The sequence below is a fragment of the Anguilla rostrata genome, chromosome 5, assembly GCF_018555375.3.
Source record: "Anguilla rostrata isolate EN2019 chromosome 5, ASM1855537v3, whole genome shotgun sequence".
NCBI lineage: Eukaryota > Metazoa > Chordata > Actinopteri > Anguilliformes > Anguillidae > Anguilla > Anguilla rostrata.
Window position 1 is genome coordinate 44,156,680 of NC_057937.1, and position 21,747 is coordinate 44,178,426.

General features: G+C 40.3%; 1 protein-coding gene across 1 annotated transcript in view; it reads right to left on the minus strand.

Annotated features, from left to right (window-relative positions):
• Positions 1-21,747, minus strand: part of LOC135255363 (protein unc-13 homolog C-like) — a 100,464-nt gene that overhangs the window by 12,966 nt on the left and 65,751 nt on the right. Inside the window, exons 19-28 of the mRNA XM_064336441.1 lie at positions 19,403-19,529; positions 16,957-17,053; positions 16,173-16,316; positions 14,137-14,214; positions 13,303-13,380; positions 6,600-6,688; positions 5,671-5,814; positions 4,466-4,589; positions 3,657-3,716; positions 716-796 (exon numbers count right to left, since the gene is read on the minus strand). Coding sequence (XP_064192511.1) covers positions 716-796; positions 3,657-3,716; positions 4,466-4,589; positions 5,671-5,814; positions 6,600-6,688; positions 13,303-13,380; positions 14,137-14,214; positions 16,173-16,316; positions 16,957-17,053; positions 19,403-19,529 — 1,022 coding nt within the window. The remainder of the gene's footprint in view (positions 1-715; positions 797-3,656; positions 3,717-4,465; positions 4,590-5,670; positions 5,815-6,599; positions 6,689-13,302; positions 13,381-14,136; positions 14,215-16,172; positions 16,317-16,956; positions 17,054-19,402; positions 19,530-21,747) is intronic.

The window sequence follows — 21,747 nt, forward strand, 5'->3', positions numbered from 1 at the left end:
CACCGCAAAAAGTATGATCTATTTTCTCTCAAATTCCTAATATAGAGCAATTGCAAGAGGAGGCAAGATATAAGGTTTTATATCTTTTTTAGGAGCTGTAAGTATTAGACCACTGGCTACCTGCTCAACTGGCCTACAGAACTACACTACATTACTATTATGGACTAGTCATGTTAGCCTGTGACAACTTGCTGACATGGTCAGTTTGCCCACTTCTTGGTATATAAAGACCCTGTGATGCAGCATGAAAATTAGTATGAAATACATATACAAAATTCATATACATTAATATATGAAACATGAGTTTTAATACAGAAAGAGCCATTTGATAGCCAATAATTGATAGCCAATGATAGCCAAAAAACAATAATTCCGTGAGAGCATGCTCCCAGACCCCACCTAGAGGGATGTTCACCTCAACCTCTCCAAAGTTCAACCTAAAGTTACACCCTTGGTGGCTGATAATGAATGGGCTACAGTAAAAAAATCAATAAATAATCAGTAAGGGAAAGGAAATATAAGGGAAATAAACAGTGCGGTGTAAAAAATAAATAAATACAGGCCCAGTATCTAGTTATTAACCATGAAATGGAGCTGCTAAATTAACAAAACAGAAGAAAAAATGACGTCAGCAGAATTTTGCTCCCTCCTATGCCACAGGAGATGGAGCATACACTGCGTGATTCAGAGGAGGATGAGAATGGGGGATTGATACCTTGATGGTGGGAAGGACTAAATCCATGGCTGCACATTGCCGAGGGGTCAGGCTCCGCGCCTCCTCTCTGGTCACATGTTCCTGCACAGAAAGAAAACAAACTGTCTTTAATCCACAGCTCTGTGCTACCCACCAGAAACCAGCCGCTGGATAAGGCAAATATAACAGTTTTATATTGCCAACAGTCTGCAACATTTTGCAAGTTAACTCAAAGGGATGCAGGAGGTTCAAACTTGACGTCACGACACAGAGAAATAGGTAAAGTTTATGGCTAAACAGTCTTAAAACATGCCCTTTCAGTTAACATGTCCTGGTTCTCTTTTGGAAAAGGCACTACCTGTGACACGATTCAATGTGTTGGTGGCCCAAAGACAGAACGCAACATGCCAATATAACAGTCTCGTCTGTCTTTTACGCAATCGCACAAGCGAGCGCCAACAATGCCTTCTGATATTCCAGCCATGTGCAGGGGAGGTACTGAGGATGGTGATCCAACTTCCTTTTTCAATCAGTCAAAGAGAGGTTTAATACAAGAGAAGCTGTTCATTGATTACTCTGTCTCATTGGTCAATTATTAAAGATCAGTTCCAAAACAACAGTTTTAATGCTTTGTCGAAGCTCATTGATTAGGTGCTAACTCTAGTTGAATGTGGTGTGACAGGGCTGAGGTTGGGAAAGTCCAAGACTCCCTATTACGCTCTATTAAAGTCAAGATGCAACCACTGGCCTTGCTATTAAGTCCCGATTATGATATGTCTGCAAGGAACTATTTCGGTTCACTGACTACAACCGTTGGATTCAATTATGTCATATAAGGGCCCAAATAAATGTTTATGGAATGGGGGGAGGGGGGAGACATCAATATTTATACAGTATTACTTATAATATATAATTGTGATAACCTTACTTTTATGTCAATAGAACCAATTGTATGCACTTTCGCAGAGAAGACAGAAACAAAGTTTATTGTTTTGAGAGCAGTGATCCAGCAAAGATTTCATTCCTGACATGTCAGTGTGAGAGTGGATTATTTGACAATCATTGTAACTCAGTGCAAAACTGCAGAACTGATGCACACAATTGGAGAGAGAGGGTGAAGGTTTTCAGTACAAATAAAATGTACTATTGGACATGTTCTGTGAGACTGTATGAAATGAAACCACCTTACTTTGAAAAACGGGTATTTGAAATGAGTTTGAAATGCACAACTTATTAAAATGGATGTACAATTATTGTGTTTCTTGATTGTGTCCCATTGGATTACACCATTTAAAACATCTTAATTGCCTTGTGGATTAAGAAGAATTCCATATGGATTTAAAGGCACAGAAACACCAAATGTTGTAAGACGTCATATCCTACTCTCACAACATCATTTCTAGCTTAATGTGGGAAGCAGGGATGCTCAAGCAACAAATACTCTGTTTACCCCACATTCATATTTTTTCCTCTTAATGCTTCACCTAATGTCCTAAATGTAATAGAAAACTTAATATACTTTCATGACTCTAAAAATAGCATGGGAGGGAATCCAATGCCTTGTGAATTAATGGCAGGAGGGCAGAAGAAAATGTCCAATCTGAAACAATTTTAGGCACTATTATCCTGATTGGGGCTTTATTATGGTCATACGGGAATCTAAGTGCTTCAGCAAAGGGCACCAGATTGCAGAGATTACTCCGCTGCTGGAGGTCTGAATCAGGTCCTTTGAAAGGGCGGCTTGGTAATATAAATTTGTCTGCATAAGACCTGCTAAGCTGTGAAGTGGCTTCGGTTTGGCACAGTGATGCTCAGCAAGGGACTATATCACAGGAGGCAAGTGGCCGGCCCACGATGCACTGCAGCAGGAATAACACTGCCTAATGTGACCAATGCACAAAAAATTGAGCAGAAGCAGGCAGCACATTTCTGCATGGTGAAGTAGTAGAAAACCTTATTAATATTGCTATGTTACTGTCACACTCATTCACACTATTTTATTTTTTGTCTGGCTGTGCAGTAGAGAGGCCAGACAGCAATGTCAATATTCAATCTGTGAAGAGCAGAATATTTCTTCACTCGTGCCTGTTTCCTCAAAATGTCCATCCTGAGCCAAAACTAGTTTTCAGATGTATCATCAGCAGTAGACTGCTGTGTAGTCTGTACACATCTTTGTAGATACAAAATAACATTTTGCTGAGTTTACTTAAATGTTCATTTTGAAACATTCTGAATAAAGCAGCCAGTTTATACTTTTGGATGGGCATATCTTACCCAGTCATAACAGCTTTGTAACACTATATGACCAAAAGTATCTGGACACCCCTTGGTCTGGGGCTGTTTTTCATGGTTTGGGCTAGGCCCCTTAGTTCCAGTGAAGGCTAATTTTAATGCTACAGCATACAATGACATTCTAGACAATTATGTGCTAACCCAACATTTTGGGGATGGCCCTTTCCTGTTTCAGCATGACAATGCCCTCAGGCACACAGCGAGGTCCGTATAGAAAGGTTTTTTCCAGAACGGTGTGGAAAACTTGACTGGCCTGCACTGAGTCCTGACCTCAACCCCATCCAACACCTTTGGGATCAGTTGGAAAGCCAACGGCAAGCCAGGCCTTATCAGTGCCTTCCCAGAAGCGGGGAGGTTGCCATAGCAACGAAGGGTGGATGAACCCCATATTAATGGCCATAATTTTGGATGTCGGGTTTCCACATACTTTTGGCCATGTAGTGCACATTAGGCTTACAAACACACATCACTAAAAAGGAATGTATATTCTCAGAAGACTTTTAGAATACCAGATGAATACTCTCAATTTGAGTAGAAATATATCTGGACAGAATATATTCCCACTGAATCACAATGGGAATGGGACTCTTGGTGGTGGGTGGAATCATCTGTCTGCTTGTCATTGACAGGCCCTATGGCAAGACAGATGTCAGCAATGGACAAGTCATACCTTGAGTTTGGACAACTGCCCCAAGTCCTTTGCAGCGCTGAAAATCATCTGAGCTCCTTGCTGTTTAAAGACAACAAGAGGCACATGAATATGCATTTAAGGCAATCCAATGCTACTGACTGACATCTGGCCGCCAGTGGAAATGTACTACACTACCACATCGAATATGGTAAATACAGGGAAAAAGTTAAGCCTTATTTAGCGCTAACCAACAATATCCATAAGTCTACTTAATAAATAAACAAATAAATATCAAAAAACATTCATAACGAGTTTTGCAAATGACAGAAACTGCAGCTTGTTATCATTCCGTACACATGGTCAATTGTAAATAAGTAAATAAGAGTTTATGAACAGGCTATGCGTAATAATGTGTATGCCGCCCATGTTGGTACGGTACAAAGAATGAATTTCTGTAATATGCATTTCACTTTGGCAGTGAGGCTTCACAAAGTCAGGTGAGCTCTATGAATGTTTAATACCCGGAGCGGAACGCAGCGGCTGCATCTGTGTCTGACATGTGCGGGAAAGAGATAACGGTGCCCTATTTCTCAAGATGAACGGAAACAGGTCTTGACGGAATCCCCGTCTCGGGGATCAGCGAGACGTTCTATTTCAGATGTATAATCAATTCTGGGTAGCGTATGAGAGAACCCCACCTGCCACCGCCACCGCTTCCACCCCAGCGCCATATTTGGAGAAAATATAGTAGGATTAACGTAAATGAGTAGGAACCGTCGGGTGTACAGCTTCATGTAAAATTAAAGCTGAGGAGAATTGGGGCCGTAGTACTAGTGAAAATGACTCACAGTCTGGTCCGTTAACGGCGGTAAGACGATCTGGCTCTCGATCGTGTTCAGCACGATCTTCCACAGCTCCTTCAGAACCCTCTTCAGAACGGTTTTCTCACAGATCTTCGCAAATAGCATCAGGCTGCGGGAAAAAAGAGCAGAAAATTATTATAAACGGTGACATTACTTATTTAAAACCTGCTGCACAGTGAAAAAAGCCTACAGCACATCGTACTATGAACAGTGCTCAACAGTAAAGCAAGATTGAGGGTGCACCTTCAAAAATGGTAAACAATAAGTCAGAGTTCAGTAACCCCTAATGTAAAATAAATGCCGCAGCTTTACGTTTTAATCTTCCTGAATTATACGACCATCGGCTTAGGAGTCATAAAAAAAACTTACAACTAGAAAGGATTTAGTATTTGCATATGATTAAGAGGATTCTCTGTAATACCGCATTGGCCTCGATGTTACTTTGATGGAAGAACTGAGACAATTTCAACGAGCCAACATAAAAACAAATGTTCATGCATTATTTTTCACCATATCCTAGAATTATACCTCATGATAATACCGGAGATTGAATAAAACGCTACCCCAAGGCACAATTTAAAAAATACACCTGAAGAAGTAGAGTTCTTGAGCATGCGTTTGTGAGTACAAAAATACATGGACAATTCTCTACGAGACTATATAATGAATTTATTGTGATTAATGTTTATTTTTTATTTAGTGTTTATTTGTTTACACCTCTATAATTTCTCCTACTGTGGTATTTTCTATTGTATTTGCAAGCTCATCTCATCAGTACAATGGGGCCAATAAATTTGGGAAAGACAAGCAAAGCCCACCAGCCATACTGCTTGTGCAGTTAATGCAGACAGACTCCAGGAACCTGATCTACTAGACAAGTTGCTCTGGTGTAATGAAATGAGGATGGTTCTGCTCTTTACAGCTCTCCCTCAGAGGGCAATGCCATGACCAATTACTGTGTGCCAAAAAACAGTGCAGTAATTGCGAGGATTTGTTACCAGATCACAGGGTATGTCATTATACTGAACCAGTGCTTTAGTGGGATACGCCACTTGACAATTCATCAAAACCATAGTTTTCATGCTTGGAAGACCTTTCATTTATATGGAAAAGAAAAAAAAAATCTTTGAACATTTTGTTGATAAACTGTGGTTAACTGTGGTTGAGAATGATATAGAGAGAGGCCCTACTTCTTATCCAATAAGTCCATGAGGGGTCGTAGCACGGTCTCTGCGTCCATGGCCGCGTTGCTTTTCTTTGCTGCCCCATTGCCTTTCATCTGCGCCAGCTCCTGGTTCATCTGCTTCACACAGTCCTCAATGACAGGCTTGAAACTAGCGGAGGAGGGAGAGCCGTAGCAGCGATGTGAGGTGCACTTTACCGTGAAGAGAATTCCGGATAATAACAGCTATTAACAACAGCTCATTAACTGACTAGGCCTATTGTGTTGATTACGCTCTATCACTCTAATTCCCGATATTTCACATCAAGGTTTTTTGCCGGTTAGCTAATAAAATTAAAGCACTATTATTAAATAATATTAACAATAGTTTTTGTGAATGCTGATTTTAACTCAGCCTTGCCAATTAGCAGCTTATCGTAGACAATGACCTGAGACAATGAGAAACTACACTGTTTGCCTGTGTGTCAGTGGCAGAATACAGATGGCACAAAAATCTATGGTAATACACTCTTGTGATTCACATGCATTCCCACCCCCCCCTTTCTCACCTGTATGCCACCTGCAAGGCACTGCAGCACAGCCATTCCTCTGAGCCAGTGACTGTTCTACACTATAATCCAATCAATGTCTACAATATGAATCCACTACAATGCAGAATATTACAAGAGAGCGTAGCACTGAGCAGAGCTAGAGCTGATGGCTACCCTTCAGTACCTGGTAAGTACTGTAATTATGGGACATGTATGCAGCAGAAACCCAAGGAATCCTGGTTGACTACCCATTTGACTCTGGTGGAACGAATGTATGTCCTCTTGTCAGACCTCTGGTCAATCATATACACATGACCAATATACAAAACAACACACATTAAATGACATTATTAATTACTAATGGCTAGCTTGGTGTGGTCGTAGAGTGGACTGATTGAATAATTACCTGGAGGCGAGAACTCCACTCAGCTCATCGAGCACAATGTTCAGTTTGTTCTGAAGCTCCTTGAGGAGGTCGCTGGCTTCGGCATCCAGCTGCAGAGGAGAAGCACAGGGCATTTCTACAAAGCTGGCGCAAATACAGCCAAGTCCACGGTAATCGTTGGCACTAGCTGAGCAGAGTCTGGCCACCAGTTCTAAAGGACTGCAGGTCAATGCATGTGGACAGCTACTTTGCCTCAACACAAACTGATGATCTCATTCCAGTAGTAGCTGGAATTCTCTTGGTGAGGTCACTCCTGTTTCAATGACATTGCTAGCAGTACACAGCAGCTTATGATGTAGCAGTGCACAGTAGCTTATGATGATGATAATAATAATAATAATAATAATAATAATAATAATAATAATAATAATAAGCCATATGTGCCAAACAATGAAAGAGGAGGGTTCAGCACAAAGGCTGTAGAATGGAGTTGGAGACAATGCAGCGAAGACTTACTGTGCTGAAGGCATTATATATGAAAATTATATGTTTCCGTTTTCATAAAAAAGCTTCTTGGTTGGTGAACAGATCTCTAGTATACGCAGAAAAAAGAAGTATATCACAATCTGGACAAAGGAAGGGATACAGTGCAGGTTCAAGTAATTAGCATTGGAAAATCAGCAGAGGAAATGGCTCCATGCAGCCCAATTAACGGTGAAAAAGCCATCCAGATTTTGTCAGAACAGCTCTGCTTACATCTCCTTCCACGTGACTTTCCTGCAAATTATTTACAGTGCTTCCAGGGGAATGGCATTCTTCACTGAAAACAAGGGTTAGCTTTGGAGATGTGTACCAGTGTATGCAGTATAAAGTGCTTCAATTATTTAAAAACTCATTCCAATATTATAAATATCACCATAGTCTCCCATGCACTTGCATGGGTGGCTGTGAATACTGAATCATCCATCTCCACGGGGTAGTGCAGATACTTACAGGCATCAGCCATTATTATTTGACAAAGCTCTTCTTTCCTTCGTCACCAGGCCATGCTCCCAATAATAATACATGCATTGTATTTGTTTCAAATGAGCAACTAGCAGCTACCATTACTGCCTATGACAATTATCAGTATTCTGAGAATGGCATGCTATGTAGCAGGGGCAGTTGCAGTAATCTCATTTTATCCAACCAGTCTGCTGTTTTGACCAGTGTGATATTCCATGTCACCAGCACCAGTTATGTCAGATGAAGATCCAGAAAGAACGGAGCGAAAAATAAATCTATTTCAGGAATTAATAAACATACTGAAATACAGTACAGTTCAGGTTAATGAATTAGTTAGAATTAATTAGTTAATCAACATTAAAAATGCATACTGTAGCTAAACTCATGACTTGATACAGTGTGATAAAGTGTTAAAACAACAATAACAAATACATTCATAAGTTTACCTTTAGCCAAAATACAGTATTCTAAATAAGGGACATAACAATTATGAAAAACTGTGGGCATATATCTAGTATCATAATAATTGAAGGCATAATTTTTGTTTGACTCATAAAGAAAATTAAAATGAAACTATGGTTAGTCATACATACACTAGGAACAGAAATATGAGTGTGTGGTCATAAAGCAGCTTCCTAAAAAAGTGTCATTTACATTCAGAATAATGACAATATTAATTAATTTTACTTCCAGCCAACTGATCTCATTTCCCCACTGTTTCAATCCTCTGCTTGTAGAGTGCCAGGAAATATAACACTTTATTTTTACTTCCACAAAACCAAAGTGTTTGATAGTAAATTATTCTGATGCTCATTAATACTGTATACATGCTAATATCAATGTAAAGTTTTCAAAGAAGCAGTAAAAGAAAATTTAGTTCAATAGAAGCAATCAAAAATGAGAAATGTCCTGTGCGCTCGTGAACACCGACCGGTGGATAAAACCCCGGAGTTAGGAGGGATTTTAACAAGCGTGGCGCAGCGCTGAGAGACTTGAAACGCGACGATCAGCTGTGTGTCATTACGCCGCTCGTTCAGTTGCCAGTGGGCGGGTATCAGCATCGATTCGCGCGCCGCCTGTCGATGTGATTTCGGGACGTCCCATTAAATAAGGCGAAGCCATTCATGCTTTTGGCGAAGGCAAATGTCAGCGTAATCACGGCAAAGCGTTCAGCGAGGGACCGTGAATAAGATCTGCTCATGCTAGTAAAGATGATAACAGATGATTCTAATGTGTACAACAAGCAATTTCACACGCTACGCAAGCTGTTTACACAGCCTATGATTAATACGACAACATGAGGCCTTACTCATTGACTGCATTATGAACTAGAAACACGCACACTATTTGGTTTACTGAACAAGATTTATCATTTTCAGAGAACGCTCTGCTCTGCATATAGAGCTATGAATTGATGCGTCACTTGTTAAAGGGCTCTGAAGACAAAGACAACTAGCAGGGCCTCGCTATTCATGCTTAAAATCAGCAGTCACAAACATTTTACAATGCTTCTCAAGACATCACGATGATCTAGTGGTGAAGTTTTGAATTTTAATGCTTAATTTATGGCCATATGCTTATAATATGGACAACACATATTAGTTTTTATTGTTTGTCTATCTTCGCTGAGGATGCCCCCTGTATCAAAACATGGATGTTCAATTATAAATAAGGAAAATTGTAGGATTAAAACAAATGCAGTGTTCTCCTAGCCTTAAGCCGTGAGAACTTCCTCACTTTGGGGTCACATATGGCTAATGTGATGGCTACAAAAATGTGTGATACTGAGTGGCATAGTGGCCTTTGGTACATGGGGGGTGCTGTGCTGTTAGCCAGCCAGAAGAGGTGTATCGCAGCACCCATTCCTCTGGGAGGGTGATGCCACCTCACCCAACAGAAAAAGGATGTCCATTTATAAACAGCAGTAATGTAACGATCTGTTAGCGTTCTGCAGTGTGCCAGCTCATTAGCTTTCCTTTTTTAGCAGGAGCTATCTCATGGGAAGCGGCAGATGAGTACGGTGAAGCACACAAGCTTAGTTTGCAAATAACACTTTTTTTTCAGATGTGGAAAGGCCTGCTTTTCAGTCACTGACAAGCCTCTCTACTGCTAAATATACAGTTCAAATGCAGCTGGCAAGCATCTGACTGATGGCAGGCTGTTCCTCTCAAAACAAAAACACAATCCTTAATAGATGCTGGAATCCCAGCACATTGGTCTTTTCTGCATTAACTTGTATTTCCTGTCTGATCTCCGTCAATGCAACACTGGGGCACTCACGAAACATGTACGATCACATTCGTTTGTAAACTGCATGTAAGAACGTTTTCAAGAATATTTCGGCATTCATCATTTTTTTCTTGTCTGTATTTTTTTCCTTATGCAAATCACATGAACGGGATTGTGCATAAAATTTACAAACAGCCAGCATTCATCATCTCAACTGTACACCTGGGATATGCACAAAAACAAAGGTATAAGGTATGCATTCATGTGTCATGAATCTTATATTGTTTTTCATAGGAACATTTTAAAGAACAAAAGTAAGAACAATTTAAGAATTATATTGTGAATTGGGCCCATTCTTATAAAATATGACAAGATGACATAACAGACCAGCGCTACTGCCATAACAACTAAATGCAAGATGTTTGTTTCTACCTGAATATTCCTGAAACTTGGTCATTTGAAAATTTGACTTGCATGAAAAAACATGCATTTCTCAACAGGAATGTGAAGCAAAATCAAACAAGATGTAACACTTGACAGGTCTTCTGGAAGTAATCTAAACAATGAAATTAACATCCTTGAGATGTCTTGAATTGTCTTTCATGAATGTTCCACATTGATTTCAGAGTATAATTCTGAAATTGAAGAAAGTCAGTGTAAAACCAGACAAAGCATGAAGCGCTTGATTGCATGCCTCTTTATGAAAAGAATATTTAATATTTTCAGAGTTTAGAGAAGGGATTAAGGATCCCTCAGCCTTGAAGACTGTTCTCATTAGTAGCATAACATGTCCGATCACACTGTGCTCTCTTTGTCACAATGCAGCCATCACACCTCAAACATAATGGAAAACAAAATATAATAAAGAGAGATCTCATGACTCAAGACCCTGTGGTCATGGTGCTGATGTTTTATGAAGCCAGAGACAACGTTCCATTACAGGAGACTCAAGCCTATCCTGGGTGAAGAAGATGGCCGCAAATCATCCTCAATGCCCAAGCGAAGCATGCGACCTGGAACTGAGCGGTGAGGGAGCACGAGAGCTGTGCAATAAACGTTATCTGACAAACCTCGCCGTATCCCCGCTTCAATTTATTACAGAATTAAGCTCACATCACACAATATGGGAAACAACAATCTTTTTTATAAAAATAGCTGTCGGCAGGAAGAGAGGCGAGAATGTCATGTGTTCTCTGATTTTTGAATAGCTCAAAACGTTTTGAGTTACAGCACGCTCTGAGCTACTTTCCCACAGCTACTTTATAATCTGTTTATAGAGCTACAGTATGCAGTATTATTTTCTAGGTCCACACACAGGATTTGCAGATTTAATAGCGTGATCACACCGCATTTGAGTCACAGATCTACGAATTAACACTCTGTTGCGTTGCATACTGCCTGCATTCATTTTTAACCTCACACTCACACCTCTGGCAGTTGAAAGAGTGTCTTTGCCCTGCTAGATCTCTACCTGTTTAGTGGCCACTTCAAACTGACGCTGAAATCTTGTATTTGCTTCTTTTTGCAGCCGCAGCTTAGCAAACAGTGGAAATGATCAAAAGCGGGACAGATTCTACTTTGCACTGATGCCAGGTTGGAATTAAAGGAAAAAACTGACAGCTAAATTTGCTACGGTTATAGAATGAACAGAACAGACTGCTAAAAATACACAGAGGAGTGAGAGAAGTGTGGATCTGGAAATTTGTCATGAAAGCTCTGAGAATGATTTGCTCTGTGCTGTTGCATGCTGGATTACTTCCATTATCTAAAGGACTGCAGCACATGCTCCCGAATGGGTGAGTGCCGTGGGGGGTGTTGTGGAGGTGGGGTGGGGCAGGGCGTGCATTTTGTTTCAGTCGCTTAGATGGTAGTACAGCAGTAGAGCGAGTCCTGTGAACACACCTTACAGAAGGCCACAGTGCCTTCCTCCTGCAGCACAGGGGAATGAGAAACAGAGCCACAAGAGACAGACCTGTTACAGACAACACAGTCACACGCATACAGACACCACAGACATACACAGACATCACGCAAACACACGCCTACAAATACTGTACACAAACACACACAAACACCAGAAAACACCTTACATACACTTGCACACACAAAATACCAAAATATCCCTCCCCCCAGCAGACACACACACACAAATAAACTGACAACAGCATAACTAAAAAAGCATGCATGACATTTTACTGGCTAGTATGCTGGAAGCCTACATGCAAAATACAGTAGACATTGACTTGAATTCAATACATATTCTTCAATAACTTTGACTTTGACAATAAAAAGGACAGTTAATGTTCTGGGGTTTAAAAAAAAAAAACTATTATTTTCTACCTTTAGACCAATTGAAAATATATATTAAAACACATCAAAAACAAAAGCAAACTATCTACACAACCACAGTTTGTAACAAGTACCCAATTTAATTCACCAAACTATTTGTGAGCAAAAAAGGAACAATTATATTTCTAAGTCATGTCCAAGGATAAATGTTGATTAAATCCAGGCCATTATTACAGTGCTTGACACATTGGTCTACAGGTTAGGTACACGTAAAATGCTAAAATGCACCTCAGTTTGTTTAATGGAATACAAATCCCAAGGAATGCACTGTACTTGGCTGTATGCACCATGGAAATATAAATTGTTTGCCCTTGTAGGGTTCTTTGGCTGTATTCCAAAATGCATACTGGCATGCTACCTTGAAGACAGAGAATTATGTAATTATGGTTTGTGGCTGATGTAGAATTGCTTCTCCAAAACTCAAGTATGCTAAGGTAAGTGTGCATTTGCATTCCCTGGATGTGCTCCTGTATGTATTCAAGGACTGAAAATTCTAGGACACATTCAAGAATACCTTATTCATATTTATCCTTCCAAAAATATCCAAAAAGTTGTCCAACTAATTGAAATTCAGAGGAAAAATTCAGAGAAATTCAGAAGAAAGCAATGATAAGAATATTTGTATAAAAATTTTGGTGACCGGAAAATATTTTGTTTTCTCAACAAACTTACCTTAAGGGTAATATTGATAGCTTATATTAAAATATATTTGTAATATGATGAATGTACACAATTTGTATGTAAAGGCAAAGTTCACAGCATGGTGATGATGTAAAAACATTTTGTTCATACTGCACAATCACATACCTGGCAACACGTAATGTGCTTGAGAGTACATATTACCAAGTTCAGAAGTACTGTATGTGAAAAGCAAGTATGTATTTTTCAATACTGCACACAGGCCAAACACTTTGCATAGGGTTCAGTTTCAAATGCAGTGACTGAATTCTAGAAAACGTTTCAGAAAACCCAGTTACATCAATGACATATACCTTTTGTAAAACAAATGTAAACTACAGATCAACAGCGGCCGCAGATGCCCTTCATGTATGTTATATTAATAAAGTAGTGGCATCAATTTAAACAAAGAATGTAACACATAAGGATTCATGAGCGCTTTAGTTGAGGGGAGGACACAGACCTGCTTTCCACCCATGGACTGGAACATCTTTTCCAGCTGGATGCGAAGTTGTTGAATGTTGTTGAGCAAGATGCAGGGCTGCCAAAGGTAAACCAGGGAAGAGACAATCAGGCCACACTTCAAAATTAAAATGAGAGTAATATAAAAATTTAACTTGCACAAAAAAGTAAATAAAAAAATTTCACAATTCAACTAATCATGGTCTTCAATCAAGACTTTAAGTGGAAACAGATGTCTTAATGCTGGTCCAAAACAAGCATATGAACCCACACCAGCCCTTTGGAGAACACTCATGGTTTAAACGGAGGCATTTTTATTTTTACTGCAGTGATACTCAATCCTGTTCCTCGAGGGCCAAAAGATCAGCGACTGATTCAAACTCAAGAAATCAGGTGATCTAAGTTAACTGAATAATCAACTGCTTTAACTGATCAATCGCTGTGCTACTCAAGTGTCCAGTAACAACTAAAGTTGGCAGATCCTGTGGCTCTCCAAGCCAGGAGTGAGGACCACAAAAGACTCAAAGACATGCTTTTCATACGTTTAAACTTCCATCTATGTTCATGTTACTTCCCGACTCTCCCCATATTTGATCAACTAATAGTTTTAATAAGCATCTCAAAACTGAATTGTACAATTAGTCAATTGCTATAGTAACTCCATAGAGTAGTAGGCCAACTTTTAAATACAGAGCTGCCAGTTGTGGGATACACTACTGGACTGTAAGAGCGGTCAACAGGGTCCCTCAAATAAGATGAGCTGTATGTTGGCATACAGTGCACAACTGATCCCTTATAACTCCAAACCAAAGACAAGACAAATACTAATGCTTACCACTATCTCCTTGTTCAAATAGGAGGAATAATCCTTTGATATGATTGCAGCATACTGAAGTAGGACTTTGTTAATGGTCTGTGGAAAAAAGATGACCTGTTACTTCTTAAAACACTCACTTGGTGAAACTACACTATATGAATGAAGATATATTTCTTAACTGTGTTGAATGAGAATGACAAAAATCTGATATATTTGAATGAGATTAGTAGCTATAATAACAGCACCTAATTTGGCAAAATTAATACAGCAATATTAATTTTACTGATTGGGCTTGTTAGTCTGTGGCCTCTCCCATTTGTATGTTTTAAAGATTATTAAGGAGGTACACCTGACTATCCTCAACGGTATCTATGTTCTTGTTCCTTTTTATCTTTGCAGATCTATTCATCTTCCATTTATCTTTTGCAAGCATTCTCACTCTGCCATTTTCTGGGTCCGGCAATATTTTTTACACTAGGAACATACAAAATGTAGGCCTGGAGTCAGTCAACGTGTCCTCAGCTGTGACTTACATATACCTGCAGGTGTACTTTCTCTTTACAAGGACAGTTTGGATGGTTTATTTTGGCAACTGTTGAAGGATGAACCTTGAATCCAGGCTACAGCCTTGGCCTTAAAAGCAATCTACTTGATAATAGAGTAAGTCAGAACTCCCCCTCAACCATAAATAAATATCTGGATTAAATGACATATCCTTATGACTGTAGAAAAAGCAGAATAGTCTAAATATCAGAATGGCCCATTTATTTAACTTAGCCATAGTATAGACGCTGGAATATAAATGTGTCTGGATAGTACAGGTTTCTATATTAATACATTTAATATAGTAAATATGGTACTATTTCATCTAACCCCTCCAATGTATGTTAAAAGGATCCCGTTTACTGTGAGAAAGACCATAAACATGTATTTAGTGTTAAAGTGCAGGGAGCTGAGTTGAATTGTATGCTACGGGAAACTCTTTAAGTGTCTGAGGCAAACACATTAAACATTATTGATCCATAGCATGAACACCGGCCCTCCCTGTGACCTACATTGTGTTCACAATGCTATGAATGCCAGAGAACACAACTCTTTTTATAAGAGCTATACAAGTACAAAAACTCCAAGAGAACTCATACTGAACATTCATCTGTGGTGTAGGCAGCAGAAATTTATCTCCTGCAGGGTGAAATCGAGGGAATCGTTGTTCTCTCCAAGAATCCTGTACCCATTATTTCCTGGTAGAATGAACCCAAAAGAGCTCTAGTGAGGCAAGCTAAATATATGTATGACTATACTTGTAGACTTTTTTTAACAAGCTGAACTCAGTCCACATCCTCTGTATCCTGATTAAAGCCACATATCCCCAGGCACAGAAACAAATTGATAAGTGAGTGTTACAACATGATCCAAATGATGAATACGGATGGCTAAATCTGTGGTGGGTGGAGTCCAATTTTAGAGAAAGTATAGATTACAGTCCAAAATGGACTGCATTGAAACAAGCATCTTTTTTTAGAGAAAGAAAGTAGATACAGAGGGAGGACACCAGCTTTAATTACACCTGACTAAGATGAAATGGACTGCAGAAATCTCCAATATTGTCACACTGGGAGGGAAGCCAAGTGACAGGCTTGTGTCTGTGCCGGTTATAAATAACTTATCATCGCTGCAACTGTCTTCACAACCTTTCAAATGTAATTATAAATTGCCATGTATTCTCTCTCTCTTGGTCTCTTTCTTTCTTTTTCTCTCACTCTCTCTATCTATCTCTCTCAGGCACACACACACACACACACACACACACACACACAGACCCCCAGAAAACCTTGCTGCTTTTCTCCAATTTATCCTTCTCCTCTCTGTCCATTTCTCTATCACCTCTCTCTCTCACACTCTCTATTATAGCTTCCATCTCTCTGGCATGGCTTCTCTGTTTCTCCGTCTCCCAAATCATCCTCTCCGCCCTCATCTCTCTGGCTCTCTTGTCCATGAGCGTGGTTAGCGATCAGCCTCTGCGGGCTGCATACTCCCTGCAGATGGGCTCTCACCCTAGCGAAGCGGCACATGAAGTGGGCCAGGGCCTGGGGGTTGGGACACTCCAGCTTCTTTATGATCTCAAAGCTCTGGTTCAGCTGCGTGAAGACGTCCACCACAGAGCAGGAAAACAGGGCGTGTTCGGAGGTCTGCTGGAACTGCAGGTGGGGGACAGCAGGAAGACTGTGGATGAACCAGGCCTTCTCAAACTCCCCTCTAAGGCAGTCCTTTACGTTAGTCATAATGCAACATACGGCTGTCTCTCAACCTGTCACTTCTGCACAACTCATTTTAAAGAAATGTTGAACATTTAAATAATTCACACATTCTTTGGCACTGCTCCAGCATTCAGATAGGCAAACAGAAGGAAAAATAGCAGTTTGTCAATAGATTTAAGCAGATTGTGTGCGTATCTAAAATGCCACAGTAGCACACCAATTAACGTGATTTCCAATTAATATTAATGTTTTTATTTCTGCAAGTTTGGTAGATCTGCAGATACTGCACAGAATTTGTATGAAGTTCTCAAATTTTCTGAAATATTAGTACAAGTCCATTCTTTGAAGGAAGTTTGAGATCATTAGCATCAATTTGTGAATGTGTTACAGTAGCTGAGTTCATAGTAAGCAACAGTAATTGGCTTTCTAAAAAAAAAACCCTGCCACTCGACTCTGGAAGCACCCTGAGGTACTCTATGAACCACAGGCAAAAGAAAACCCAACACCCCTTTGAGTATGAGCAACTGAAATAAAAAAAAAACTTGTGACAGGTGATATAACACGCCAATGCAGTACTTACACCATCTTTCTTATCTCTCTCCAGGGCTCCATGCAGAAACTCCATGGACACATCTTCGTTTTCATCCAACCACTGAATAACAAAGGGATCGAACCATCTGGGGGGGACAGTTTTTTAACGATTATTCCACTTTGGAGGAGCACACAGCCTCTTGAAACCCCTTGGTGCCTTTGCAGCAGACGGCTTTTGGAAAACACACATTCTGTAACCTGTGAACGGTGTCTCCTCTCACAGGCTGCACGCGTGATAGCTTGTGAAATTATGTGCGAGTGAGGTCACTGCATCGACAACTGCTCTAAATCTGAAGGGGCGGTAAAGCTAATGTGAGCATTGCCTTTCTTTTCTACTACTCTGCATCTTGTGTCTTCTGTAAGCTTTGTTTTATGTAGCGTAGGGGTGGGGTAGGGGTATAAAGGGCATACCGGTAGAAATATGTGCCACAACATGAATTTGGCCAGATCATCTATACCGGTAGAGGAGAGATTCTGATGGTTACATTACAGTGTCAGTGCAAAAGATTTTTTTTGGGGGGGATGTGATGTTCGGGTGTACACATACTTTTGGAAATGTAATTTATATATATCGTTATCATCCCAAATTCAAAATATATTGTGATATAAATTTTAGGACATATTGCATAGCCCAAATGCAGTGTTCCAATGAGCTGACACACTGGAGAAATTTCATCACAGTGGCTAGAATACATTTGTGCCATTGATTTGATTCAATTAGCACCTGGAGGCAAATGTACTGTAGCTTATGGGTTCGATGTTGGAAAAAAGAAAACACTTCAATATTAACTGCAAGTTACATTGATTGCTACAATAGAGTAAGCAGTTTAAATATCAAAAGGAGAATGTATTAACTGTGTACTGCAATGTTTAGACAGAAACATGTTTTCACCAACACACTAGTGAGTGAAACCACAGCTGCAATTAACTGATTGTACTGAATTACAAAGTGAAACAAAAGATAAGAGCCCTCGTGGTTAAATCTGAATGACTTCAAAATGATTGTTCAATAAATATAAGCTGAAACTTAAGTGTGACAGCATCAAGACCATTCTAATTGAGGCTGCAAGCCTGGCCCTATATCTCCTTGTTACACTGAGCTGGAAACATTGCTATTTGGCATTAAACATGAGTCCTTCAATTTCCGAGGAATTCTTTTTGTTAGTCTGCAGTATACACTGTTGTATAGTGCTTGCTCTTTGTAATATATTATCAATCTTGGGATGGATTTACTACTTTTCAAAGGCATTCATGCAAATGAGAGCAGAGCAAATAAATATCAAAGCAGTAAAGCATGTGGAGTGTGTGGAGTACAGCTAGGCCCGAGAGTAGGGTGGAGAGGGTGGAGCCAGCCCAGTGTGCAGGATGCAGAGGGAGGAGCCAGCCAAGAGGGTAGGGTGGAGAGGGAGGAGCTGGGAGACATTGATATGCAGTAATCTGAGTCAACCTAAAGGGAAGAGCAGTCAGAGGGAGGAGCAGAGAGAGGAGCACTAGGATTAGAGAAGAGAAGACAGAGGGGCTGTGAGAGGAGGGAGCTGCAGAGGATGAAAAAGGGCAGATTGGTGGAAAGAGGGCTGCTGAGGTAAAGGAGGAGTAGAGGGATGAGCACAAGGACTGGAGAGGAAAATGGGGTGGGGGAGTAAAAGGAGGGAGACATTGGGATGAGAGAGGAGTAGAGGCAGAGACACTGAGGCAGAGGGAGCAGTGGGATGAGAGAGGAGTAGAGGCAGAGACACTGAGGCAGAGGGAGCAGTGGGATGAGAGAGGAGTAGAGGCAGAGACACTGAGGCAGAGGGAGCAGTGAGATGAGAGAGGAGTAGAGGCAGAGACACTGAGGCAGAGGGAGCAGTGAGATGAGAGAGGAGTAGAGGCAGAGACACTGAGGCAGAGGGAGCAGTGAGATGTGGGAAAGGGTTGAGGAAGGAGATGCAGGTGCAGCTGCATGCAGGGAGCCCCCGGCTGCAGTGCTCCCGTAAGAGAGGCCAAGCCGCTCTGCGCACCTGAGACAGCTAAAGGGAAAATCAATCGTACGAGGTGTTGCGTGATTGACAGCCAAGGCGTTCAGCTCCAGGCTGTGTTCCTGGCTGCCATCCCAACCCCCACTCATAATTCATACTAATAGATTGATGCTATTCCACCAGCAACAGGGCAGCAGAAGAGGGCAAGATGTTGCTTCAGTAACATTACAAAACATGCCTTGTAATACAAGCAGCGATTACTACCCTCCCTTCACAATGTGGAGGCAGTGGGCAAGCCATCTGATAAATAAGGAAATCCGTGTATGCACAATATGATATCTGCCACAAATATGCAAACTGCAATTAATTTAAATTGACAGGGAGGAGGAAGGACTGATATACTGAAGTGTGAAGTTTGTTGTCAAAAGCAAGACAGACTCCAATGGAAAAACTGGAGGCAACTTCAGTGATACCTACAGAGAATACTCTGGCACGGAGTCCTTGAAGGCAGGCAAATCTCGGACGTACTCATTATGAAACCATTTCACTTTGAAATGCAGATTCATATACTCTGTGCTCTTACACAGCCGGTGCTTCTCATGTTCTGTAAGGCAAAAAAGACAAAGAGAGGAAAGTTAGCACATTAGTGTGTGACTGCCATTTTAAACAACATCATCTCATTAGGTGACAGTACTGCCTTTGAATAAAATGTACACACACTAAACAATGATAGCTGGAATCTGGACTGACCCTTGCTGAGTTCACAATGGTGAGACACAGCTGGCTACAGGAAAAGGTAGGCTTAATTTGGTCAGGGGTCATTAGGTAATAGTTTCCTAATTAAAAAAAATAATTGTTTAATGGAAGAATATATTGGAGAAATGCACACATTTCAGCTACAGTGAGAATGACAAAACACAATTCAGACTAAATACAGAAATTGTGGATGTCAAATACGAGAAAAAAGGGGGAATGTTATGTAGTGCATATCACATCTGTACACTGTATGTCATGGTATGTGGTCGACAGAATGTCCTATAACTAGTCATTGGGAAATATAACCATTGTCTGCCACAATACAAAAACATCAGAATTTAACACCTCACACCCATTTGAGCACATGTTCACAGCAGCCAGTATTGATTTAACCATTTATTTACCTCTGTGAACATAATCTATATATATCTACCAACTTTCTGCCAAATATATGTTCATTTTCTATAGAACAAAGACATATGGAGAGCAAAAGGGCAGTTTGTGTCAGCTCAATCTTTAGAGACAGGGAAGGTTGACTTCACTGTTTTTCAGCCATCCCATAGGCCTAATGGTGTGTCTGATACAGCTGACAACACGCAAATAGAAAAAGGCCTCAGCCTAAGTAAGAAACAGAAGAGCTAAGATGCAGCGAGACACGAAAACACCTGCACGACCTTGTCCGAACACACCGTCTAATAAAATCAGACATGTTACATAATGAAAGTTCAATTGGATAAAGTATTTTCTGTACGGTCACATCAGGAGGATACGGACCAGCCGTGTCCATGAAATCCTTTTAGAACAACAGACAGTATAGACACCCAAAGAGAGAGGAAAGAAAAAACAATGTCAACCTCCAACACATGAAACAATAAGCATGGACCTTCACTGTAAGCAACATTGACAAGGCTTAATTATGAAACACTTTTGCCACAGCAATATGAATAAAGAAAAAACACATTTTTGAAAGGGCAAAAAAGTAAACTTACAGTATGACTGCAGCTATAAAAGCACTACAGAAGCAGGAAAAAGACAGGCAGTCTTGCAGTTTTGGTTAATGGCAAAATTACCATATTTGCAATTCCGATAAATGGAAATGGAAAATTGCATCCCAACCAAAATGGATATGTATCAGCCAATGTCTTGTAGCTATTTGATTCAGCTTGGCAGATATGAATTAGATAAAAGCTGCTATTGACATTCTTAACTTTCTCCCACCTGGGTACAATCTGATGCACTGCACAACCGGAAAATAAAAATCTTATCTAGTTGTGTCTTATGCAGTTACTACACATACAGAGTTCACTTGGAGAACACTTTAATGCACTTTCTCAAACTGACATTGCTCATTGAAAAGAGGTGTTCAGCATCAATATCTGCACCACTTGACTACTGAGAAATCCTCTCAGACCCATTGATTGCATTGACCTCGGGTTGCCTGGTGCATCTAACGGGCTCATTTATACTTTGTCGCACAAAAGGGTTGCTTGCAAAAATAAAGGTGTCACATGACGTTTGGAATACAGTATATACTATAATGTGAATGAGAAAAAGAAGGTGGTCCCTCCATCCCATAAACTAAATGAGAGAAAACCAGGGAGAATATGTTCTAGTTAAGCAAATGTGTGAAATGCTGGATGAAGACACACATTTCAAATATTTTAGGATGTCGGCCAAATGGTTCAATGACTTATTTAACCACATCCATCCTTATTTCACAGTCTCTTGCCATGACCTAGCTGGCATGTGATTGGCTGGCTTTAATATTTCGAGGGATGGATTCTTTCTTATTTCCTCCGATAGTTTTTCCTCTGTCCCATCCACATTCCCTCAGGCTGTCTGATCACACTGCACAACAATGTATGTCAGTGTCTGTGACTTCACAAAATCCTAGACGTGCGCAACATTGAGAAAATATGTTGAGAGGCACTATTTTACGTTCAAAATATTCATTTTTGTCGAACGACACGCATGGAAAGTGTTGCGTGATAAAATGTAAATTAGCTTGTAGTCTACTGGCTTCTGTTCCGGACAAACAGGGCTTCCATTTAGACTCAGGGGTGCTG